Source organism: Hetaerina americana, unplaced genomic scaffold (genome assembly GCF_022747635.1).
Source record: "Hetaerina americana unplaced genomic scaffold, ioHetAmer1.1.p SCAF_24, whole genome shotgun sequence".
Classification (NCBI taxonomy): Eukaryota; Metazoa; Arthropoda; class Insecta; order Odonata; family Calopterygidae; genus Hetaerina; species Hetaerina americana.
The window spans coordinates 964,793-992,480 of NW_027286808.1; the positions used below are offsets into that span (position 1 = coordinate 964,793).

The window sequence follows — 27,688 nt, forward strand, 5'->3', positions numbered from 1 at the left end:
CAATAGCTGTCTTACATTACTTCTACCAAACAGAAAATAAGCCTTTAAATTAAATTATGAAAAGCTCTAGATCAAGAAGAAATTACAAGAACGTTAAATGTGTGAGAGTTAGGAGAAGGGAAAAATTAAAAATGTTGGATGAAATAAAGGGAAGTCAAAGAAATATTGAGTAGAAAAATATGGTTTGTTTTTATGTTTTGTTTTATGGTATATAGTGTCAATTTAGGGTATCAGACATGAAGCTGTGTTAAGTCACTAGATCTATTAAAAATATACCTTGGTTGGTGAAAAGTTCAATTCATGGAATGAAAAATGATTCTTCTTTTAATAATTTGTCTGAAATTTGTTCATGCCCATAATTATCATTTCTTCCCACGAGGAAGGCCAAGAGACAAATACATGGGCAAATTAAGAAAGACATAAAACAGGGAACCTATCAGAGGGTGAGGGAATGAACACTTAATAATGAAGAATGGAAGGCTGCAGTTAACCAATATTAGGATTGAAATACAGATGACGATGATGATCTAAATAGTAGAATGAAAAAAAGGAGCCTGGAGCTTAATTACAAGTGCAGAGGCACTTCAGTCAACATACGGTAAAATCTCAATTATCCATGCTAATGGATGCATGATGAACCAAGGATAATCGAAAATCAATGAAAAATGTGGAAAATATGGTCATGATATAAAGAGATACATGTACATGGAAACTCATTTCCTCATTTCATGTTAAAAAATTCAGTTTTTCAGCCATTATATAAAGGTGGAATCATAGTTTCACAAGAACATAGAATTATCGTATAGTAATCAACAGAATGTATTTACCCCATCAAGTATTCACGAAAAAGAAATGACTGATGAAGGACAATTATTGATCAGGGATCGCTAATGCAGATTCATATTTGCCACGTGATACAGGTTTAATATAATGCATTGTAAATAGTTAACGAATAATTTGTTGCATAATAAAACTAAGTCTTTGCTCACTCTAAAAGAGAATATGGCATTCTCAGGGCTGACAAAAGTTGGTGGAATGATAATGGTAAAGTATTAAGAGTTCAAAAATGTTTAAATTAAAACATTACATACTTTTGACAACTTTTGATTTTGTGACATTAATAACTTTTAAGAAAGCCAATACAAAAGCTTTTGTATTGGTCATAAAGTATATTGAAGTTTCAAAGCATTTAACTATCTTTACAATTTTAATTTTATAAAAATTTTGAAGTGCTGGGATGAGAGAAAAAAAACGATAATCTGCACATGGATAATCAAGAGTTAACTGTATTCACAAAATATCAGTTTTAAATGATGTCTCTAATTCTACGCTTAGTTACTTATGCCAATTGATATTGGCAATATTGTGGTAGCAATACTTTTATTTTTTTATAAAAATGTCATTTTTATAAACAAGTAAAAAATAAAATAAATATATTTTTCACTAAGAATGTATTCTGACCTTCAGTAATACTGGATTCCTGGAACATATTTTCAAGAGCATGATGAATTTCTTGGAAGGTTGGCCTGTCAGAGGGATTCCATTGCCAACACTGACGCATCAGCTCATAGATTTTTGGTGGACAACCGGGTGGTATTTCCATTCTAAAAAGAGTTAGTTTAGTTGATTAGCTCCTTCATTAATTTGTACACAGTGATCACAATGATTAACAACAGCTGTTATGAGTATAAGCTTTGATAAGCAACATAACCCAAAACACCAGCCCAAGGATTACACTCAGAAAAGATGATGCTGCAACAATACCACATATCATTTCAAGAGCATTTATCAATTATTACCAATTTTCATCATTTATATTAATACAGGGTGTGACAAAAACGTTCTCTTTTCAAAAGCAAAACGCTTTCAAAAAAGGAAGTTATGTTGCCGCACCCTGTACAACTATCTTTCATAGTAATATTTATGTATATATTGTCTATAATGATCAAATGCATATATTGTCTATAATGATTAAAAGGGAATTGACTTATTTAAATATACAAGATTCTTCATGCCATTCTCCTAACAAATACAAAAACTACTCAAATAAAGTTCTTATTCTTCAGATGGCATTAATTAATTTGCCAATTAGTATACTTTCATTCTCTTTGTACTCACCTGTAACCTTTTTCCAACATGTGGTAAACATCAGTGAGGTCCACACCAGGATAAGGAGACATACCATACGTGGCTATTTCCCACAGAAGAATACCAAAGGCCCACACATCAGACTGAAAATGGGAATTCATAATTATATATAGTTGATATTAAGTAATTACCATTTAAAACTAAATTTGTACGTCATTTACTAAGGCAAATATCTGAGAAAAGTTTCAACCAATTAGATGAAGGTTGATTTACAAGCCTTGACTCTGCGTGTGTGTGTGTGTTAAAAATGCAACTGGGGGTACTTTTCATTTAGTGTGTCGTAGTTATGTGAGCTTTGATAACATTTCCACCATATCAGTCAAATTCATCAGAAATATACTTAGTAAATACAGAAATATATAGTACAGAGTAGTAGTACAGAAATATACAGTAGTCTGCTTTCGCTCTTTCTTTCTGTCTTTGTACTAAGTCTGTCAAAAATTACAAACTCATTCAATATGGTCATCATAAATATTATATAAATTATATTAATTTTCCACCATTTGGCTCCAAACAAACAAAACCTTCAAATAACTATATTTTATTTATTCTGAAATCATTCATTTTCCTAAAATTAGACCGACATTATTCACAGGAATATGCTAATATGGCTGGTACAGTCATTTAGGTCAAATAAGTTGATCTCATAGACAAATAATACATTTTTCATAAAGTTAAAAACCTGTCATTTCAGGCAATATATAAATAAAATGTCTGAATAATCTTAAATATTAATTTCTAAATTAAAACTAAATCCCTCAACATTGCAAGAGACTAATTCATAAAAGTAGCAGTCATCAACCAAAGTAATTATTATTTAAGTATAAATGGTCAATGTTGTGATTCCAGTTTACATAGAGGTTGTTCTCTATCTACACTCTGGAATGGCCCCATGCAGCACAGATATTCATAGGGAGATAATGAATACATTAAATTACTTTTCAAAATTTGATGGCTCACCTACTTGTACATAAAAATCCCACTTAAAAATAGAGATTATCTCACTTGAAACATGTCAACGACTATGGATGCAATCTCATTAAGACTATGAATGGGATGCAGGGATTCCAGGGATTTATATTTAATTGGAAAAGTTTTATATTAATTGAGTATTTTGCTATAACAGTGTGAGTTATGGTTGAAGTTCTTTGTATCTTTGCAATAAAAATTACATCCTTACACATTTCTCATAGACACTCGACAAAATGCAACAGAAGTCTTCGCAATGAGGCCTCATTTATAAAGTAATCAAATTTTGTGGATATCAGCCAGTTCATTATAAGAAGTCCACACAGGAGTAACTAATTACATTTCAGAAACTTCAAAAAGTTAATATAATTATTCTTTAGAAATCAAACTTGTAGCCAGTCTCAAGATAAGCCCCCTCACAGTTCACAGATTCCACCTTGTAATTGCCAAAGTTGCTGCGAGCAATGCTGTCAAATTTTCCGAAAAATGCCATCATCACTCAAGGCTTTTCTATCCCTTTCTTACCTCAAACATAATTATGAATAATTATTTTTATGCTTATTCCTTTTCTTTTTACCCCCTGATATAGTTTTTATTCAAATTTTTCTGGTAATGATCAAAAATTTGAATTTATACATTTATTTATATACTGCCATACTAATTCTGGTATATTTTTTTCTTAAATTGTGTTGGAACTCCATGCAGTGGGTATGATAAGGAAGCTTTTGCTAATGGACATTTTGATAATCAATCGGTGGAGTGAAGGGATTTTTTCCAGTCTCTCAGCGGAGTAGGTCTTTGCTACTGCAACATAAATGTGCAGTGTCTTTGAGACATCTGACACCCCTTATCTGGGGAGATAGAAACCTATTATGAATATGATATAAAGTGAGGGACCTTTTATCATCACACAATGTGCCTTTGAGGGAGTGTTGTTCACTGCCAAAGTTTTAATTGCTGCATAGAAGGCCAGGTGTTCCAGCTATGGAAATATGGAGTGTCCTTGAAACATTTGACCCTTTCATCTGGAGAGATAAGGACCTAATATCCTCTGACTTTCTGAATAAGGGGGACATTTTTTACCTCAAAAATGCTGAGCAGTGCATGGACTCTCCGGGTATAAACACATGGAAGTTAATCTCTTTCAGAATTGGAGCTGTATAATGATTTTACTGTGATAACTTTTTTGTTTACTAGCTCGTAAGCACAATGCTTACAAAAGGATAGTATGTTTACCACAAATTGCAACATTTTCAGAAAATTATTATAAATAATAGTCTTTGAAAGGTATTATTCATAAATTCTGCATTCTTCATTAAAACAGTCAGGCAATTATCACACTTAATTAAGCAAATGCACAAAACACTCAAAGGGTTGAGTAACATAAGCAAACATATCAATACAAAGAATTAATGCATACAATAATCAGGATGTACTTAGCACTGGAAGATAACTTTCAAAATTTTCAATTAAAAATTAACTTCAATATTCCAGGGCAATAAATTTGACAAGACACAATAATGCCTCATGTAAATTGTATGATTAAGAACAAATGATACCACATCATGATAAAATTGATTAGGTAATTAGGATTAGATCATTGACCAGCTAGCTAAAACTGGAGGAGTGAAGAAATATTAAATTTGATAAGGAATGACATGAGATCCTACAAAGGGACAGAAACTTACAGTCTATTGTTCATGAGGTCCATGGTATCACTACCATAATAAATACCTTAGTGGAGAACTTGTTATAAGCTAATCCTTCAGGTGCTGTCCACTTAATAGGAAATTTGGCTCCGGCATGTGCTGTGTAAGTATCATCACGCATTAATCTAGCTAAGCCAAAGTCTGCAACCTTAACCAGATGGTTTTCTCCAACAAGGCAGTTTCTGGCAGCAAGATCCCTGTAAAAAGAGAATAGCATTGAAAAATACTTACGTCAACCTATTACTGATTTAAGATTGACTATCTCTCAATGGATAGCAAAAATTGCCATTTGCTGCCCTATTATCTTCAATACTTTATAGGGAGCGCTTTTAGAATTACATTTATGCAGCTAAGACATACATCATAGGCTCTTTGCTTTGTGTTATTTTCTACATCAATCTAAATCTTTTCTTTTACTCAACAGCAAACATTTTTTTAAAAAAGACATTGTAATTTTGGAACAGGTGAACCAATATTTATATGTAACTATAGAATTGTTTACATATTTTCACACTGAAATCATTCTACTATGTCTCGTTTAAATATTTATCAGTAAATAAATTGGAAAAGAAGTCTCCCTACAATGCATCTATAATCTGTTTTTATGGGAAAGAATCAACCTCTGACCATACAGTATATTTTGACTTTGAAGATTGTAGACAAATTGTCCAAAAACTTTTCCCCGATGTTTAATACATCCAAACTATAGCACTTAAATACTTATAAGATAGCTGTGAAAGATCATTAAAATGAAACTGAAATAAAGCTGAAAACTGTAGCCAAAGTTTACATCACTGAAATCGAGATATATAAGACCAGAGGAACATACACTGCATTTAACAATATTGGTCTGTACTTAATATAATACACCTATTCCAGTTCCTTGACTTATAATTTAATAATACACTTCAACTATATTATTTTATTTACCTATGAATAAAATTTCTGCTTTCCAAATAACTCATACCACTGGCTATTTGTGTAGCTATGTACATAAGAACAACAGCATTTATCTGCTCCTTACTTCCATTACGTAGATAATCCAAGAGGTTACCCTTACTCATAAATTCAGTAATAATGTAAAACGGTGGTTCACGAGTGCAGACACCTTTGGGAAAATGAAAAAGAAAAAATTATTTCCAAAAGTTTTTAAACCTTCATTCCGATCACACTACAAAATGATGATCTCAAATAACACATCATCATCATACTGAACAATAAAGTTTACCTAAGAGTTGTACTAAATTTGGATGCTTCATTTCTTTCATTATGGCTGCTTCCTCCAAGAAATCTTTCAAAGCCATTGTATCCTCCTGAAGAATAAATAAAAAAATTAAGTATAAGTAAAGGTGCCCCAAATTAAAATCTAGCAAGACCTTAATTTCACTGACTTAGAAATTACACACCTTCAGAGTTTTGACGGCCACTGTCATATTGTACCTCTTCCATATTGCTTCATATACATCACCATATTGGCCACCTCCCAATTTATGTTTCATCACAATATCAGTTCTGTTAATCTCCCATTCATCTGGTTCTATAGAAGAAATAATAATGTTCATCAATATTTTTACCGATAAACAATGTTAACAAAAAGATGAAAATATGACTCATCAAAAACACTTTAAAAAATTTCAAAGATTATAAAGCTTAGAATCCATTGCATATTTAGTTGAACACGAATTTACAGCTGAGGTATTTGATGAATAAAATATGTTAATGACTAGAAGTAAAAGTTATTTCTAAAAATTATGAAGAGAGACTAAATTTATAGCCCACTTTATATTTAAATACAAGAAATGGTGTCCAGTTCATAGGTTCCAGCAGCATACTCATTAGATTCCACCTTTCCGATGAAAAATCCATTGAAATATTTCAAATGTGTCTATGCTTATGGTTTAACCACCTGGTTAGAATATCTTTCATTAATTCAATTTAATTTACTTATTAAAAGTAGGGTTTTGAATGACACTAATGACTGTTGTGTTTGAAAAATTGGGATAACTTCTTGCTTTGCTTACCTAATTCCTATCACCTGCTTACCTAATATTTCCTCAGCCCACTTTTTGCTTTTTCAGATTCACCCCAGCAAGTTCCTCTATTCTCCTGCCATTTTTACAGCTTATCATTAAATTTCCTCTCTGTCCAACTTACTTTTCCCATTTCCAAATCACAAATTCCTCACTACTCACCCTCTTGCCTTAAATACTAGGTTTTGAATCCAAAGAGCCCTAAGCCCCATGCTAAACATTTAACTGATCTTTTCTTTACTTCTTTGATAAATTGCCATCAATGCAACTATATCCATTTTCTTTCAAAATACTGCCCAAATTTTTGAACTACTCCTAACAGCTTTGTTCTCTTCCTCCTCTTCATGTTTTGATTCCCTAAAACTTAAATTTTCAACTTGGCTTTCTTAATTTTTAGAGAATCTCATTACTTTCATTTCCTTATGGTAAATCTTCAACCCCTACTTCTTGAATAATTTAAAAACTCCAATAGCCGTAAACAGTTCACCTTTCTAAACAAAATACTAATGAGATTAGTTGGCTGACGCCACAAGTCTAGGATGGGGTAAAAGGTAGCCAAGTAATCTCATTTATACTTTGCTGAGAAAGGTAAACTGTTTACGGCTATTGGAGTTTTTCATTTATTCAATTATACTAGCTGTAAAAGCTTAATTCTATCAACCATACTTCTTGTATTGATCCTGGAAAGTACTCTGCATTTACTGCAGTTTTGTAGATGTTTTACTAACTATTATTGTTTGATTATCTGTAATTCCTAAAGATTTCAGTGTCTCACATCCCACTTTTATTAAATGGGTCACAAATTGCTTCTTCATAAATACTGTACGTAGAATCTGCAGGTATATTATTCCTACTGCCATTTCATTTCCATTAGACCTTTTTCTAGCATGCTATTTAGTATTCCCGAACTCAAACAATCCCAATCTACATAAAAATTTGTCCATGCGCATAATTAAGTTCAGTAACTCACCAGGACTAAGGGCGAACACAGTTGGTTTATTGTGCTTAGGACCGGGATATAGAAGCTGGGTTATTAGCCCATCTGAGTGCATGGAATGATGATGTACCAATTCAGCCAGGGTATTAAATTTGCTTTCAGCAGTTACATATACCTAAAAAAATAAAAAAATGCATCATGATGAATAGTGTACAAAATGTCAAATATAAAAATAAGTTATGCAAAGTGAGTAGAAACCTAAAATAAGCCATCAAATATCATTTACCAGGAAATATTTATCAAAAATGAGATCGATTACACATCTTTTGGATTTATTCCTACATTTCACAAAGCCCATCTCCTAGGCAATTTTTATTGCAAAGACAATCGTAATCCTCATTTAATGTAGGCTATGAGAACAAAATGCCAATCAACTGTAGATACCTATGCAAAATTAATTAAAAAGAAAATCCCCAAGTTTTGGGACACAGTCTCACAACTTCTGTAATATTTTTAGGGGAAAGAAAGAAATCACACCATTGCCAGAGTTTTACTAGCATTGCTTTCAGAAAATTCAACATCAGACACAATCATTTCTCCCCAAATAACAGCCAACCAAATATATAAACTAACCCCTAAAATATCATTTTATCAGATACAGTATACTCTCGATTATTCAGGCGCTGATTATTTGTTTTGTGGTTTATCGATTACATTCACTATTCCCAGCACCGTAAATATTTTTGATAGAGTTACAATCCTAAAGATAATTAAATGCTTTGTAACTTATAATATACAAGTTTGAAAATCCACAACTTTCTAAACGTTTTTTTTATTTAGATCACAAAATCAAAAGTTTACAGCAGTATTATATGTTATCATTAATATATTTTTATACTATCCATACCTTCCCAATATTATCTCTCTCGCATTCATTAACCCTGAGAATTACATGTTATCCTATGGGGGAAGCAAATATATAGTTTTACTATGCAACAGAAACAGCTATCTACACTGCATTATTTTAATCAGTATCATCTTTCATATATAAATCCATATCAGTGATTCTTTGGCAATATTCACCCTTCAATAATTTGTTTTTCCTGATTGGTTAGCTTTCTGACAATACATTCTGCTATTCACTTGATGACAGTTCTATGTTCTTAAAACTATAATCAGAACCATCATAAAAATGGCTGAAAAATGAAAAATTGTACATTCGATTGCTAAAATAAACTCACATTAATCACAACCAATATAAGGAATGTTTATTTGTTTCCTAATTGCAGTGATTTATCTTGCTGAACTACTTTGAATTATACAAATTGAATCCATTCATATCATGACAATATTTTCTATGTTTCAGTCACCGGTGTTTTCTATTTATCTGTGCTTCATCATGCATTCCTTAGGATGGTCAATCGAGAGTTTACTGCACATGTATAGTAGCTGAACCTATCTATTCTTTGCATGGGCCATTTCAAGCTATCTTAGTAATAGTAAAATTAATTTCAGGCATATCAATAGCTATGGTCATGTGGTATCTTTGCTTGATTCAAACCATTCCACTAAACTGAATTAAGCACCACAAGAAAATGGATTACAATAACTCCTTATGAGTGTACACACTAAATATGCTAGAGATCTGCCAGTATTATTTTCTTATCATTAAAAGACATTCTACATGTAAAACAACTGTATATTTTTTAATAACATGATTTGGATAACAGATTTTCTTTCCAGAGGAACCTAAAACTTCTATCAAAAGATGGCCGTCAACTGAGACCTGGCATCATTCCCCAGATATTTTGCAATGGCCATAAAGCGCCAGATACTTTGGAGCTCGGTCATGAGGAGCCTTACAGTCAGACAGGATTGGCAATCAGGAAATGACGGAAGCTCCTCATGAGTGCAGCAGAAAGGATGGGTTATCCACTGTTCCCTAACCTTAGCTGTGACAACTTCCTTCTTTCAGCTATTCTTGATCTAGGACCTCCAAGGCACCAAATGACATATTATGCCTGAACTGAAGTTTATTTAGAACTACACCTTTTGAAAACACATTTCAAGTTACAAGAAGTATCTTTTTCAAGATGCATCCGAGATAATGGTAGGGAACTATTCGGTGGCCCATCTTATCTCTGCTCCTTACGCTGCAAAACCTTGTCTTTGTTCCTAGTCCAAGAAATTATTTATATTATTCTTCTCTCTTTATAATGTCAGAACTGCGGAACTCCTGCAAGCCCCCACTTTGGAGGGAAAACTACATTTTTGTAATTTAATAACATTTAATGTGCGAATTGCAGCTAAAATAATGTGCTGGCTAACAGTTAGAGTGATAAAATGCAACAAAGTTCAAATGCACATTAGCCAAGAAAAATTATAAATGACAATCATTACTATCATAGTGGTATCTCAGAGGGAGATTGGGTTTTCAGGTTCTTCTCCAACTGTAAAACCCATGCAAAGATCAGGCAGAGGCAAAAGTAGCATAATATATTTTATATTATTATTTCAGTTTCTTTTTAGTTTAAATATTACATCAGTACTTCTCATATATATACAGATTGGGAGTTTTTTCCGGAAAAGCCATGATTTATAGATTCTCATACGGAATCTCATTCGGGCAACAAAGAATTGGCATCATGAGAAGTATGGGTTCCCATTTCAATCATCATCATTTTGACGACCAGACCCTGAGCTATGCTAATGGAGAAGGCAAAACATAACTTCATTTGGAATTGCAGGGGCATGAACTCAAAGAGGTAGTTGCTGGGTATGCATGATATGTATGCTGGGTATGGTCTAAAGACACATTGCCCCTTTGCACAACCAGTTAGAATGATAATGACTACGATATGAGGTTTCAAGCATGCACTGGTAGTTATGTTCCATTGCAGAGTTGTGGGAACTGAGTTTTCGGAAAAATATGAAAGGATGCAGGGAGGCACTTTTGGATGGATAGGAGAGTTGAAGAATTCTACGGACTTATCCAAAGTCTTCATTCATGTTACTATCAACTACTCATAAATTCACACCTCGCCTGTCAACTGGCATGGCAGATACTCAATGACAGCTAAGGTTTTTTGGTGAAAAAACGGCTTGGTTGCATAATCATGTCTAGAACTGCTGGTTCAACTTTGAATTATGTTCTATTTCATGGTGGTTGTGCGAAGTTTCCAGTGAATATATCTTCCTTAAATTGTACTTTCACACTCATTTTTAACCACAACTTTTACTTTTTTTCAATAGAATGGAATATTTTATGCATGAGTTCATCTTCCCAGCTTTTGACCCTCTTTGAATCACTGGCAGAGTTCTATGAAAATCCTTAGATAGCTTTTTGGTGCATTTGTTCAAAGATTTTACGCCTTGCTTTTATAATATGGTGCATTTTTTCCAGGAACTTATGATAAAATACTACAGAACTTTGGGATGAGCTGACAATTAATTTTGTCAACTGGGTTCACCGTAATTGAAATGCCAAAGGAGCAATTTTCCATTCTTGAAGGAGTGTTTCAGCAATACCTGATGATGCTACTGAGAAAGTAATTTTTTTCTGAGATCTAATTGCTGAAAGAGATTGATTAAAAATTTTTTCCAGTCCCTCCTGAAGCATCAAAAAAAAAATTATTTTGCCAGGGCTGCCATTCAGACTTCCTAGGATTTAGTGCCAAGGGTACACTTTACTTTATTTTCCATGACAAAGTCACATAACTTGATGATGTTGATGAAATGATGATGAACATCATTTCATTCACATAGCCACCACCACTTATCCATATATTTAGGATACCTAATCATACCTGGCTTTCATACTCAAGATGAGGGAAAGCTGTGACCCTTGAGTTAATTACTTTGATTATTCTAATGGATATAACTAAAAAAAAGTCATTGAAATGCATTTATATTGCCACTTTACAACTTAGATGAACTTAGAATGTAAGTGCTCTAAATCGAGCCAGCTCAAACTGACCTTGGTTAACCTGACCCTTAATATTGAGTATACATATACATGTAGGTATAAATTTTCCCTCAGCAACAATATTAAGTTTGAAAGAAATCATTTGAAATGTAATATTACACATGAATGTTCTCATGGATTCCAAAAACTCATGTGAAGGTCAGTTCCTGTTGAAAGACTCTTAAGAGGTTCTGGTGGCTCTGTAGATGATCCAATGTGACTTTCCTTTGCTGCAACACAATTCTGGAGTTCACCTTTTCCACTCAAGGGCCTGCCTAATAGAAGATACACTGTACATACAGTACATGTAATCAGAGGAGTCATTTTCATATGCAATAAATGGGAGGCAATTAAGGGTTCCCAGCCCTTTGGTTTTCCAATGTATGGCTCTCTAATCTATCATTTTCTCTCTTGCAGTAATTTGTCTAGTGCACCCTTCTTCTTGAGACTCATAATTCCTTGTCAGCACAATTTTTGTCGCAAATTCTTAAATCCATTTCTCGCTGGGTCTATCTACAAATCTCTTGTCTTAGCAATACTCTGTTGTAAATCATCATGAATTACCATTCTATCAACGTATGACTGAAAAGTCTCTGGCATTCATGATTCTCCCTTGCAGAGTTTTCAACCTGGAAATTCTCTCACCATCTGTTTCCATGGATATTCAAAGGTGTTTTCTTTTTGCATAATTTTAAAAACAGCGGTCAGATTCTTGGGCCATTCTCTATCCCTATATTAGTCTATTGGCTAAAATAATGTGGGACATTGTTAAAGATAACTTCTTATTAGTGGAGTCTGTTGTGAAAGGCTTCAGAGACTTGGATTATAAACTGCTCCTCTAATGGGCCAACAGGAAGAAAGGTTGTTGACCGGTTAGAAGGGGTTTTGACTAAGGACAATAGGCTTCCCACCCAGGGGGCCTAGGTTCAAATCCCGGTGGTGTTGAATTTTTTCAGAGGTATCTCGATCCCTACTTGAGCTGCTTTGTGGAGTGCACTTTGAGTGAGTACGCCGTCCGTCAGATGGGACGTTAAACTGCGGACCCCTTTTTGCCTTTAGTAAAGAGTAGGCTAATGCCAATGCCGGGTTTCTCTCCACCCTTCATCCTTTCCTGTCCATCCCCTATGGCGCAAATGACCTCAGCCATCGGTTGCCTCCCCTCAAAACTACTATTACTACTAAGGACAATAGAAATAGTGACATCACACTATACACACACCACAATCTACATTATTTGTCTGCTACCAGATATCTTCCAAAAGAACAGGAGGTTGCTCGGGGAAAGGTCTATCAAGAAAGCACACCAGGTTGGGTGCCTGATTGTTCATCAATATAGTGTGTTGATAACTAATAAAGCAAACTTCTTGATAAATACATATATAAAACTGCATAAAAAAGAATCAGCTTTTACCCTCATGTATAAAGCAACATATTTCTAGATGAATCATTGAATAAATTGAAAATTTACTGGCAATCACCATCAATCAGCAATAAATCCCTACTAATGCTTACTCCTTAATCAAAACTTACAAGAACAAATATTGCTTTCGTACTTGCTAAATAATTATTGTGCATGGTGCTTCAATTCTATGAAGCACTTCAGTAATTGATATTCACTTACTTTTCCATCTGGATCTTCATTAATTCGGTAATGATAAACTCGTCCTTCGTATCTCAATGATATACTGCGTTGCCCAGGAGAGCTCTCCGATTCGCGAACAAGGAAGCTTCCGTTGATTCCAGATGACAGAAGATACTCCGCGGCATTCCGAGATATTGGCCCGTGGTACCAAGAATGTTTCTCTAATGAATTAACTGGTGTTACATAGTTGGAAGGCACCCAGCCAACTTTACCTGAACCAGAGTGTGCCTCACACCACTCTCCACTTTTGTTATAACTTTGGATACGGACTTGCTCCCCTGCACCAGAAAAAGAAAATTATATTTTATTACTAGATTGTACATAACAAAGAACAATACATTAGTATGAATACTTACATAAATATTTTTCTACCTTTAATGTATGCAAACACGGCAAATGATCACCAAATTTATCCAAGTGTTAAAATTATGTTGAGTGATGATTTTTCTCTGCACGAGTTCTGATTCATATCACGCAATAAGACCTAACTATTCCAAATCCTGGTTCACTAACCAAAAGTTGAAAAGAGAGGCATACTTTATAATTTCCATCAATCTGGCATCATTAATAGATGTATTAGGATTGATAAAAGCAGTCAGGAAAACTCTTTTATAACGGGAAAAGCGAGATAACATAAGAATGCAAATTTGAAGAATTTCTTCAAAATCTTGCCAAAGGCAATGATCCAACCTCAGTTCTTACACAGATTGATACTAAAATCAGATTGAAAACAAATAAATAATATAAAATTGCTCTAATTAAAAGAAGATTTGAGATTTCAAATTATTAACAATGCATAAGATAATATGATAACATAAACCCAACAAGTGACAATGCCAAACATGCAAATGTGGGCCCAAAAACTAAACACGATTCATTCCTGCAATTTGCAAACTAACTTGGTAGCTCTCCACATACTGAAATAACAGTTTTGGGAATTGTCTATCAACCGCAGAATGGCTATTTTCACGTCAAATTTAGGCAAAATTTCATACTAAGAGTTTTCAAACCAGATCAATTTATGAAGAAGCTGAGAAAGAATATATAAATTATCTCTCCCAATATATGAGATGTTAACCAATAAATGTGCAGATATTTAGAGCTAACAATTGTTGCCAAGTATTAATGGTAATTAGCAAAGATATTTAAAGAGCATAAATAGAAAAAATCATGAATGAACATCATAATTAAATTCTCCGAATTTGAATGAATGATATAACGCGATTTAGCTATTTAACTAGGGAGTTGTGAATAGGTTAGAGAATTATGATGTTAGCTTAAAATGCTAAAAAGTAGAGCAATGAATACAAAGATTGAAAAATTATCAAAATTATTGTATGTCCAAATAGCAATGAAATGTGATCAGTAAAGAGCTTTTGCCTACACCATAGCACTGAATGATAAGAGACCAAGAAAAATGAATGGACACCTCACAGATATCAAATAACTTGTCACAATAACATTGGGATTAGAAAACAGATGGTGTTATACTTACCACGCGACATCACTTCAATATTCCTAACTCCAATGAAATGCTACAGTTAAATGGTATGCAATGAATAGTCTCTGTAAACTAATGATTGCCATTCTTCAGAAATTATGAGCCATACTAATACCCTCACACCCTCCAAGCATTGTTTCCCGATAGTTTCTATCCCCCTTCATGCTGCCCAAATTTTTCTCTACCTACCCACCCCCATAACAGCATTCAACATTCTTTTGAAAACTCCCCTCTCCACTTCCTCCATCTTTGTTCAACATCTCCAAACAACTTCCTCCCTTCTCCCTCAAACTCTCTCTTTTGTCTCACACTACATAAAGCATGATTTTTCCATTTGTTAACACACCCTTGCCTCAACTTCACATTTAACTTAACTCACTTGTTTATGAGATTCCCTTCCTTATGCCCAAACTACTACTTAAATCTTGGATTATCCCGCTATCTCTATAACTTTAACCAACCCAGTTATATGCCTGACTCGATTCCCTTCTTCTTAATTATCACATTATATTAATTTTATTAATAGTTACTGCACATCAGATCCACTGTACGCACAAAAAAGAAATGGCAATCCATTGACTTCATAACTTAGCTTAAAATAAAAATAAATTTTTCATGCTGAACATTCATTTCCTGACTCATATAACTTATGAACACTGGTTGAACACAAGTTTAATGTGGACAAAAGTTAATCCTCCAACATTTTCAGATTGAGCACATTAATTAGTATGGGTGGACCACCCCACCTTAATTATATAACATATTTCTTATGGAACAAAAGCTGTCTTTTTGGCACTAATGAATCCTAGACAGGGACTTATGAAATGATGGGATGAAATAACTTGAAGAAGTAAACATTGCAGCAGAAAGTTTTATTAATTTAAATGAAGATCCCCATTTGCTGTGCAATTAAAATTATAGGTTTACATCTTAAAAAGAGGGTTAATTAATTATCACCCAAGAACAGGTACGTGCACTGACAATACCGCTTGTTGTTCATTATTGAAATCTCTTGAACATCTTACACGTAAAAGTAAGAAAAATTAATGCTTAAAATTTAATCATTAACTTCAGAATATTCCTGCATATAGAAGTAATTTATACTTAAATCTACCAGTAAATTAATGATCTCTCAAATACCCTGTGTAATGAATATGCTAATCCTATAAAAACCAGATTATATCATAATATTCTTAGTGGCGAATATTTTATTCTGCATACAGATCCAATCCATAGCACACAGAATTATTTCGAAGATAAAATGGGTTCCAAAAAATCTGGTTGCACCCAGCTATAACGCATTCTAACATAACCATATGTTGTCATAGGCACATCACTTTAAATTAAACCCTTAAATGTACCTCAGAGAATTCAGTCCGAAAAAGTCTAACAATTGGATATTAGATCATGAAATTAACACTCACAAAACATTGTTTCCATTAATCTTACACTGAATATCAGGACTTATCGAAAACAAGTAAATAAAAGTAAACTCATTATGCCGAGAAAGGAGAAATCCAGACGCACCCTTTTTGAGGCTCAGCTGATTCTGCCCTCCGGCCTGGAAATCGTAGAGCGCCACAAAGAGCTGCGGGTCGTCGTCCTCCTGCTGCGCCAGAAGGTTCTCCTTCGAGGTCCACCGATTCGCGGCGCTCTCGAGGGGCAGGAGGGGGGTGCCGGGGACTCCGCCTCCCCCGGACCCGCCGCCCCCAGCCGCCCCTGATCCGGAAGAACCCCCGCCGCCACCTCCGACGCCGGCCACGACGCCCCCGTCCCCACCGGCCGTGCCATCCTGGATGTCGGGGATGTGCGGCAACGGACGACTTTGCAGCAGCGCCTCTGCAATGGTCGGAAAGGATAGGGTCACATCAGAACTCGAGGGCACACGCTCAATAGGGGGCGAAACACGTGCAAAAAAAAGGCGGTGCGGGATGCTACGCGGAGAAATTGGATCTCTCGCAATCTTTGATCCCAAGGCGATTAAGACAGACGTCACCACTACTGAGTGGTGAGTCGTGCAACCCGATGACTCCAGGGTTTCAGAAATTTTATCTCTGGCAAGTCACCATATTATGACTTGGGAGATAAAAAATATGGAACAGTTCACAGACTTCTCAACTTCTCCTGAATGACAATAATTGAAGAGAATTCTACTCCAATACCTCCTCTCCTCTTCATCCCGCATTCGAGAGAATGGTCATCGAATTTAGTCACAAGTACAAGTATTACTCTTTGGGTGCATGAGCAATACCAAGACCCCTGAACATTTCAGAAGCACTGCAGAGCGTATGGAAAGTTCTCTTACCGAAGCAAAAATTTATTGAATCACTACCAGTATTTAAAGCTGTTCTTTTCAATATCATTATCGAGAATAAATTCATATTGAAGATTTTTACGACACCGAAAATACTGTTAATGTGTATCGTATGTTAATACGTAGCGTTTTGAACTGTTGGAAACATCCGATATATTTTAAGGTTAAGCATTACTTTCTATATCATTTACCATTTTATTTTATATACTCTGCTTATCTATTTCATATTACTGGGAACACTCCTTAGCTATCTCAATGTCCTTGGGGCTCAGGATAATAAACATTCATTTAATGTGTTCCAATACTAGGTCTTCCTGTCCGGACCAGCTGAAGTTGACGGGAATTATATGCAGGCGCCAGAAAGTATCTAACCCCCAGTTACGACTTACCAGCGAGATATTACTCCAACTGATGCACATTAATTTCTTAAAATTACTCATCTGATATGGTGATGTGCCGAGTTTGGATGACACAGCGACAAGAATATAAATTATCTAAACATACGGGCAGGTTTGTAGATTTTCCACTCAGGGGCTCTCGTACCGTTTACGTTTCCGGGAAAGCACGATTGGAATCGTCAGAAGAGAAATCAAACAAGTCACTTGGATTAAGAGAGAGATAATTTAATGATTATCTAATCAGAGAATCTGAAAAAACAGTGCCAGGCATCAAAGGTGATTGGAAGTACGCGGAAATTGTGGATATGCTCTACTTAAAATGAACTGATTACGTTAATAAGTCGCCGACAGAACTTGCTCTAAGGTCGTGCGGGTAAGGGGAGATTAAGGTTGTGATAATTAAAACCAACCAAACTAGACAAATTAGACAGGGAAACTTAAGTAATACCTCCATCAACACCTTTAATCTATCGTGAAGAAGTTCAAGGGACACAAAGGATTAGGAATCAAATTTCCGACTTCTCATTGACTCGTTTCTGCCGCAAAAACGACTCCGGGAACAAATTAAACTTAAAATATTTTATATAAAATTATCACGACACTCGCATGAGTTCATACACAGCTTAATGGGCGAATTACAAACAATTCCTGCGGGTGTGGAGATATTTGTTGGCCTCAAGAATATTCTGTTAGCTTGCAGAAGTGCGTTCATGAGAAGTATTTTTTGTAGTCCAAATCACTCTGTGATATTTGAGAATCGCAAATGAATAGAGGAGAAAATGTTGGTTATTTTTTCCTCAACTGAACAAAAACATTTCTTAATCTTTGTTAAAATTCCAAAATAAATCCAAAAATAAAACAGAAAAATGAATAAGTAAGCACAATACTATACAATAATTAAGATGACTGAAAAATGTTGATTCGCGGAGCTTTATTATATCACACGAGTATTATGCACTTCTCAAAAAAGTTAGCAGGGACTAAAGTACGATAATCAACGAGAATTGGTCCGAAAATCACACTCGGAGAAGGAACAAACACCACAATAAAAACTTCTATTTAACACTCTCCAGCCATTCACAAACGAAACGGTTCTCTCACCAATGCTTGCAGTAAATGACGAGCATGATACCATGAAAAACCTTACAACCGGCGACAATTTTTAGGGGCATTCCCCCTTCCGTGCGCAATCCGATCGTGGCTGTGAGGCAATACATTATTCATTTGTTTAAAAAAACCTGCGAGGGGAAATGACAAACGCGAGAGACGGAAAATGGACAAGAAAACACTCCCGAGTTCCCCGGGTGGGTGAGGGGGGAGGAGGTTGAGAAAAACGAGACACGCTATCCTGGACGAGACACGGTAAAGAGAAAGAGAAAATACGAGGGTTGGTTGGCGGAGGGAGGGAGAGGGTTGGATGGCGGGCGAGGCGCACGGGGGAGGGGTTTCACCCGCACACGCAGTTATTGACGCAGAAACGCCAATAATGGAAAGTGGGAGTGAAATGGAAGCGGGTCGGTGGGGGTGCGGGGTATTAGGGGGGGGATCTAACATCTGTTGGGTGGTTCGGGACGGGCAGATGAGGTGGAGAAGTGCTCAAAACCATGAATGCCACGAATTCTACGAAAAAAGTGGGGGAAGGATATATTTAAGATTTCGTCACTGCCCAGGAAAAACGCCGCGGAGCGTTGAGCACCGCACGTCGAAGAGCTCACCACGCCTCACCGTCTTAAAACGTGCACAAGAAAGCGAGGCCCCACTCGACTAAGGAAGACCCGAGTCCAATTTCATCGCTCAGCGGAGTCGCATGCCATCGCGAGGGGTGCGTGTAAAAGCCGCGGGCGAAATTCGCTGCACATAGCCCTCTTTTATTTATTTTGTTTTCAGTCAAGGGAAGGGGTAGCAGAAGTCCAGTGGGTAGACCGCTGGGCTACTGAGTAGTGGGCTCATTTTGATTCCGGGTTATACCTCTTTGAGCACCCTCAGCTTCACCCAGGCTGGGCGATTCTTCGGGTATAAGATCTTCCTGAGACACCACAGACGGCACACACAAATATATTGGCAACCCCACCCATGGTGCCTGAATTTCACACACTGTATATTTGGCATTATGTGGTCTATTAAACCAGCCCTTGGGTTGATTATTGTGGTTTTATGGTAGAATCATATTCAATAGTTTTGCGCTAAGTATTTCACGCGTTAATACAGTATCAAAACGAGAATGCAGAATAATGGATTAAGTGCGAGGTTTTACGCCTTATTCTGATCCTCTCTAATCAGTTCGATCGGAGAGACCCCCTTTCACTTGCAAAGAAGGCACCATTTCGACAGCTCGCAGCCATAAAACTTGCTTTTTTCATTAGATATTTCATTTAGTAATATTTACCCTTCTAGGGTCATTTCTCGATGGACCGTGGAACTACACACTACTGTTATCCTAAGCCCTAGGATGACACAACATATCCTTAAATACTATATTACATTTCACAATCGCTCACTGTTTGGCTCTGCATACTACTTCCTTAATTTCATCCAAAATGCTTCATGTTTTCCTCCCTCCACCTCACATTTCACGCCTTCTCCTTTGCAGCCGTCCTCGTGATCCCATTTCCTCTCATTATCTTCTGCATCCACTCAGACCACCTTCGAATTTCTCCTGACAACCTTCTCTCCTTCCCAAATAAAGCTTCCACCACTTGATTCCTTTTGTGTTAGATTAAGCGTTCAGATCTCCTATTATTAAAATGCAGTAATAGCTTAGTTCAATACAGTAACAATAAAGTACAACACAGTAACGCCAAAAGCGATAAAATATTTCGAACACGATTGGAAGACATGAACTTCAAGCTCCCATTTATCACCTAATTTATAATACCGCGAATAAGATTTGATTTACTACAAATGCCGTAAACTGATCGATTTTCTTACAAATGCCACACACTGAGCAAAAGAAAAACAAGATAGCGAACTCGTCAAGAAGCTAAAAAAACTTAATTATTAAAAATAATTATTTTCTTTCGAGAACATGCATGTTTAACCGTTCGAATCTCAAGAGGCCCCTATCATTCCTCTGCATCCAAATTCACGGACTGTCCCGACTAGCAGATAGATCCACTTCCTCCGCGGAGATTAGTAGAGCATGAAGATGAAAGTGCCCATGGGCGGTGGGAGATTTTCCAAAATGAGACTTGGGCACAAAAAAGTCACATCACCTGATTTTTCAGCCTAGCGGAGCGTCCCCTCTAACTAGTGCACCACACAGCTATACTCAACGCATGCATGAGACTGTGAGTAATTTTTGACACACGCGTTAGGAGTGTTTCTCCAGTGGCTAAAGTCGTAGAAAAACATTCAAAATATTAACAAACCACTGGCTTGGTGAGATTCAGTAATTCTCATATATCAACTTACATACCCCATACTTGTGGGAGAATTTGAATAAATAAATAAAACAAAATAACTGGAAAACGCAGCATTCATCAATCTGAGCCGATGACTTCAAAATTATTCCGAACAATATTTAGCTTATTATAATGAACAACGATCCAAGAGATATATGTTAAAAAAGCCATGCATTGCATTACACCATTAATTTAGCGTCACATCAGTCACGCCAGAAATAATCAGCACACTGATGACGCGCTTAATGCCTACAATTTGTCAATTTGCTGTATGCCTCCCGGAGGAGCCCAACAGGGGAGCCCGTTTTACGACATCCCTAACAGCGTGGAATAAACTCCGCCCTCGCATCAACTCCTAGACTACCGAAGCGCAGCATGATTCTCGGCACAGAGAACCATAGTAAACACAAAACAACGCCGGCGGAACCACTTCCAAGCAAGCGCAAACCTGACGTGCCGGTATTTTAAAGGAATCATCGAAGCGTTCGATGACGTAACCACTAAAACTCGAGTTGAAAAATGCAATAAAAACCATCAGACTGCGGAAAGAGTGCCTATGCCGACGGTTGGTGGTGGTAGGGTGCGCCGAGGGACAAACTATTCACGGAGGGGAGAGCTCGCACCCGACGGACCACTCCCACTCCGCCGATGCATCACATCGGGTCGGGTGGAGGGGGCTTGGGGGGGTGGGGGGGGAAGAGGAGTATTAGCGGGATGCAACGCAGACCCCCATTACGGAGGGTGGGCGGGAGATTACAGTCAAAGCGAGGGGTGTCGTCGTGCGGCTGGCGAAGGGAAGCCCTCTCTGAAGCGATTCCTCTCTCCCTGGGCGACTGGGGTTTATGCTGCGCCGGCCGGGCACGGAATAGGAGAGGGGAGAAGAGAAGTGTAAGTAAGGAAGAGGAGCTCCACCGTGGGCTGTGTGTGTGGCACTTAAAGGTTACGATTGGGAGCCAAGGAGCATTCAGTCGTGCAGTTGCGGGCCAGGACACCGCCCTATGAGAGGAGAGCCTTTCTCTTCAAATCATTCCAGCCCTCCAGACATTCGCTGCGGTCATAAGGAAACTCACCCCCGAAAAGTTTACATCTCCATCCAAAGCAACAAATCCGAACGTTCAGACCGAGCACGCCCAATTTCTGAAACAATTCAACCAACCTATGCGCCAGAGGCAAATAGTCAAATGCTTTTGGTGCTTCGGGATGCGATAGACACCAGTTTTCCCTCCCTCCTCTTCCCGTTCCCGGAGGGTTTCATGCCTCTCCGTCTTCGTCTCCACCCAATCGATTACTTTTCATTTCCCCTCGCTTTTCTACCATTTTTCCTCTTCTCCGATTACTTACACATTCCATCTTTTTCAACTGACATTCTGGTCTCGACGCTCGCGATGGAGGTGCGCCATCTCTGCAGAGTTGGACGCCACTGCCTTGCTGTTCACTGATCACCTTCATTCAAATACTCGTACTTCTCTCACCTCCTTGGCAATACTCAGAAGTTCCAATTCTCTACCTCCTCCTTGCCAAATTACTCGAAATTCTTTTTCCTACAACTTCCTTTAACTTATTTAAACACAACAATCACTTGGTTTTCCACTAACTTTTATTTAAAACACCCCATGACGTTGCGTACAAAAATAAAAGTTAAAGGAAAACTAAAAGACTGTTGTGTTTATTTAACATGAAAAAAGGATCTATTCATTTAACATATTGTTCAACTATCACTTTCTCAAATATAAATTAGGAACAAAGATCATTTTTCTTAACAACGCCATTACCAGAGCTTCACAACCCGATGATCCGAGGATTTATCCTGCAACGTTTTTAACTACGATTCCGTATTGATATTATCATTCGCATGTCGTATGCAAAGGGGTATGTGTTGCCCCTGTGCTGGGCCTTTCCAGCCGCCAAGGCTACTAAGACGAGGAGAATTCTTCCACGTTGTCAGGCGTTCATATTCTCCCCGCACAGAGCAGCCTTGGCCTCTTCTTAGTCGGAGGGGTTTCTTCAGTGTCCAGACCGGCAATGGGACGCTTGCAGCGGTCCCATGGACAGACCTGGAGATCTGCGTCGTTGGCGTTCCATTTTGCAAGCAGGAGGGGTCGTTCAGCCATGACTGGTTGAGTTTCCAATCCTGCAGCGCACCAACTCCTCCAGGAGTGAGAGGAGAAGTTTGCCTTGCGTCGAGACGACGATCCGCTGGAGGGTCCGTCCTATTGTTTGCCACAGTTCCTGCTCCTCGCTTTCTGATGCTTGCAAGGGCTCAGCTCAGCTTCTTTGGTGGCTCCACAAGGGACTTTCCCATGAGCCCCCTTAGTAGCAACCTATGGTATCGCCTGTTGTTCTCCGTTGGGTGAGGGGCTTTTCTTCTTTTTCTTCCCCTTGGAATAAGGGTTCTTCAGCGTCCGTGGCAGGTTTACGGGGGGTGAAAGGTCTCCAGTGAAAGTCTTTACTGGCTCTGTTGCTGCTGGCGGCTGGCTGGGCACTGCTGCTACTTCCGGAGTGGTTGCGTTCGGCTTCGTCACCTCCATGGCTTCTCCTCTGGAGACCTGGAGCGCCCAAGTGTGACCCTGTGAAGGGCCTTTCAATACCGTGCAGTAGGAGGTAGCTTGCTCCATCAGCCTTACAGCTTTTCGTCCCTACACTTGGGCGCTTGTTATCCTGGCGCAGGCTTGGAAGCTTGCATATTCTGGTGCCGTTCCGCCTCCTGAAAGGTGGGGCATCGTCGGGAGACGGCCGCGTGAGGTCCGCCGCAGTTGGCGCTAGTGGCTTCGTCTTCCCTTCCCCTGGAGCACTCCACGGCGTGTGCTCCGGCACAGCGCATGCATAGTTAGCACACCAGCAAGCTATGCCAATGTGCCCAAAACGCATGCAGTTGCTGTGTTGGAGCGGTCCTCGATCTCCTCGGAAGCGCTCCACCTGCATGTAGCAGTGGCAGAGCGGGCGGATGTCCCCAGGGGCGACCGCAGACGGCGTCTTTACTCCGCCCCGTGGCGATCGACGGGGACCGTTTTTTCGGCCTCCATGACCGTCAGGCGACGACCGCTGAGGATTTACTATCCGAGAGACCTGAGTCTCTTCAGATACCTTTTCAACAGCTATCCACCGAGAGATGCCCTCAATGAAAAGCTTCACTCTGGGCACTCTCTCAATGGGTTGCGAGTGGTGCTGGATCTTTTTAGCGCTCAGCAGTGGGAGCGTCTTTTCGTGTAGATCCCTTGTGGTGGTGATGGTTCGGATTGAAGATCTGCGAACTTTAAGGCTAAAACCGTCTCCCATGGCAGCCTCGAGTAAGTAGATTAGCCCCTGGACGTCAGTGACGCCATAAACCACTACGGGTGGCGGTCTCATCGACTTCGCTGCAGGTGTCATCTTAGAATTTGCTTCCGGGACGCTGGCGTCGTTTGTTAACTGCGAATTCCTCTTCTTCTTCCTAGAGGAAACTACGGTGAATCCGCCGTCATCTTCTTCCTCCGTGCTGATGCTCGCTCCACCCCCTCGTCTTTCCCTTGAGAACTCGAATGTTATCAACATAGGCTTTTAATTTATAGCATGCGGCAGAATAAGCCTACAACACTACCATAAAGAATATTGTATGTTAACAACATTTTAAATCTCAAAAGAATTCTTCCAATAGAAATAATATTTTAACAATTTAAATACGCACCTGCCATTATTGCAAATAAACCCCTTCTGAAAAAGCGGGGTACCCGAATTACGAATCGGAAGTTCGTACGATAGCGCGAGTTCATGAGCAATAGATGTAGTACGTCGAGCTCAGAGCCAAAAGTGCTTCCACAGGTGATACCTTTAGCATTCAATTTCTTCTGTAACCAGAAACTACCACTTATCACCCCGTCCCATGGCAACTGAAGATGAAGACTGGTGATCTTTATCACTGATTGTTTCGCTATCTAATCTTCACTGAAACACTACAATCATTTTACGCGGCCTTCCTGATCAAAAAGGCTTATACCATTGCGACTTGGTAATCGCTCATTGTCCATTACAAAAGGACGTTATTTAAATCTCTCTTATAACGTCATCCTTCTCGAGGAAAAGCCGACTTCATTCTTATAACCCCAATACCAGGGAGTGAAACAGTCAACACCGCAACGCCATGTCAACAGGGAAGGTGTTGAGGCGGAGTTAGCTGAGAAGTGCTATCCACCAGAGCTTGAGACTAATATTGGAGACTTGGCAGCATGTAGGGTTAAGAATCATATCCTTCAAAAATCTCATGGTACAACGTTCTTGTCCAGAAAATTGTAAGGACCTGGCCAATGGGAGAAAACGAGAGTAGCGCGGTCGAAAATGTTTTTTTTCCTTCAAAAAGACTCTTGACTTTAAAAGAACAATGAATATAAATACCAAACTCAGCAAAGCTAGCCGTGAGAAAACGGTTAATCATTGAACGAAGAAAAATTGGATTCAACAATATGAAATGGGCTTCCAAATTCATCCATGTAAGATCGGCAATATAGTGCCCCCGTAAATCTCCTCAATCATCGCCAACGAACAGAAACACAAATCTATAACTACATATTCATTGTGATCGCCACCATTCCACAAACACATTCTTTATACTAACAGTCTATTTGGTCACAGTTAAGTGCTTATCGTAATGAAAATATTATACTATTTTTAATCGCTCCTAGTGCAACATTCCTAGTACTGGAGCTAATTGAATCAGTAGCAGAAAGTATTGAAATATTTCCCGGTGAAATAACCTGAGGCGAGCTCCCTGTGCTAACCCACGTCTGGATATACTTGCAGTGCTAGTAGCAACCCTTTTGAACATCCAGTAAGAAGATTGTTTCCAAAAACCATATGACACTTCGCTCAGGAACAGGCAACTCGCAACTACATGAAAACTTTTTGAATGCATATTAAAGTACCCTCTATGCCTACAAAGTGTATCACTTTGGTGTGCCATTCAGGGAAGCTCTATAACAGCTGGTGACTGGAACCATAAAGAAGCTCCCGACTCATGCAAACTAAAGGAATCAAAGTAATGGATTTGGGAAAATTAGCACAGACCATATGCCTAAAGTAAACACGGCGAGTAGCATAAAATTATAGCTTAAATGGGAGAGATTCTTTGCATTGAGAGAAGTTGCTTTTCGATTAATGGACACTCGTTCTATAGTTCGAGTAGAAGTCAGTCGAAGAAAACGAATTGGAGGGAAAGCAAAACTTGTAAATTGTAAAACAAAATTGTACCAAAAAATTGTTTGCCTTCTTTTAATTATATTTTAAGTACGCAAGACAGCTAAATATTTGACCAACTACGCAAATCATCGAGGATGGGGGGGGGGAAGAGGGAAGGCCTTCGCCTCCTGTAAGTTTGAGAGAGAGTGTTCCATTTCTGGACGAAATACATGAATTATTGCCAATGGACTCCATGCCTGTTGTTGTTGAAAGCATAATGTAGACACAAGCTCACATCAGGCTCAACACTGCCCCTGTTCCCATTACTGCCGTATTAAACTAATGACCTTTTCGGGAGGTAGATGACCTTGGATATCCTACAAATCCCTCTCGCAATAGATTTGTGGAATATTTTGTGTGTAAGACCTATGGAAGAAACGTGAAAAGTAAATCGGACAGATCCTGATGAAATGACTAATATTGTTCAACAGTTATGAATATTAATATAAGTCAATATCATCGTTTTCCTTCATCTGAAACTGTTCAATCATTAAACAAATAAATCTATGTTATTGTCATTTTACGAGGGTCGCTATTTATGTATGGAGCCTTAACAACACAAAGTGCTTTAGGCACCATCTGACGTATCCATGCGAAAGTTTGACCCTTTCAACGCTAATTTCTCCAGAACATTTCGTCGTTTGATCGTAACTTCTCGCATGATATTGCATGAACATTTACCTGTGAAAAAAATGGTCGCGTTAGATCCCGCATTATTTGACAAAAGCTCAAAAAGATGCACGTGTCAATTGGCGCAACGAAACGCCCAAAAATACAATCGCGGTGCATCAAAAGCTCTCCACAGCACGTGCCCTCCACAAAGCACCTCAAGTAGGGATCGAGATACCGCTGAAAAATATTCGACGCCGCCTGGATTTGAACCCGAGCCCTCTGAGTGGGAAGCCAGTACATTAGCCCCCGCATTATCTCGATCCCCGAATGCTATTCATTTTTGCACTTGTTAGCCCTTTAATTACTGTAAATTACATCACTGTACACATACTGTAGATTACATCACCGAGATACCACTGAAAAATATTTTTTAAAAATGTTTTGGTGGTACTTCAATCGGAATGGAAAAAGTGTAACGAAAATTGGTCAGAGCGCATGCAAAAGTGTATTAATTATCACGGAGAATACTTCGAAAAACAATAGAGCCATTTTCAACAATAAATTACTGTATTTTCATTATTAGGCTGAAAATATAAATAGTAACCCTCGTACAGCGGTCAGACCTTTTCCAAATTGGCATGCTACGATATTAGACAATAGCAGGGTCGCGGTAGTCCAAGGGTTGAGCGTTGGACTACTGACCGGAGGGCCCTGGTTCGATTCCCGGGCAAGCCTTCCTGGGCACCTGCAGCTCCACCCAACTTATGTGATTTTTCGGGTACCAGATCTTCCTGGGAAACCATAACCGGCACAGGGAAAGGAACTGGCCCCCCAACCCTGATGTGTGACTTTCAC

The 27,688-nt window shown here is 38.3% G+C and overlaps 1 protein-coding gene across 1 annotated transcript in view; it reads right to left on the bottom strand.

Annotated features, from left to right (window-relative positions):
* The window catches only part of Abl (tyrosine-protein kinase Abl), a 320,692-nt gene that overhangs the window by 12,423 nt on the left and 280,581 nt on the right, over positions 1 to 27,688 (bottom strand). Inside the window, exons 2-11 of the mRNA XM_071586670.1 lie at positions 16,697 to 16,739; positions 16,428 to 16,600; positions 13,379 to 13,677; positions 7,827 to 7,968; positions 6,233 to 6,363; positions 6,055 to 6,139; positions 5,757 to 5,934; positions 4,852 to 5,023; positions 2,119 to 2,231; positions 1,462 to 1,604 (exon numbers count right to left, since the gene is read on the bottom strand). Coding sequence (XP_071442771.1) covers positions 1,462 to 1,604; positions 2,119 to 2,231; positions 4,852 to 5,023; positions 5,757 to 5,934; positions 6,055 to 6,139; positions 6,233 to 6,363; positions 7,827 to 7,968; positions 13,379 to 13,677; positions 16,428 to 16,600; positions 16,697 to 16,739 — 1,479 coding nt within the window. The remainder of the gene's footprint in view (positions 1 to 1,461; positions 1,605 to 2,118; positions 2,232 to 4,851; positions 5,024 to 5,756; positions 5,935 to 6,054; positions 6,140 to 6,232; positions 6,364 to 7,826; positions 7,969 to 13,378; positions 13,678 to 16,427; positions 16,601 to 16,696; positions 16,740 to 27,688) is intronic.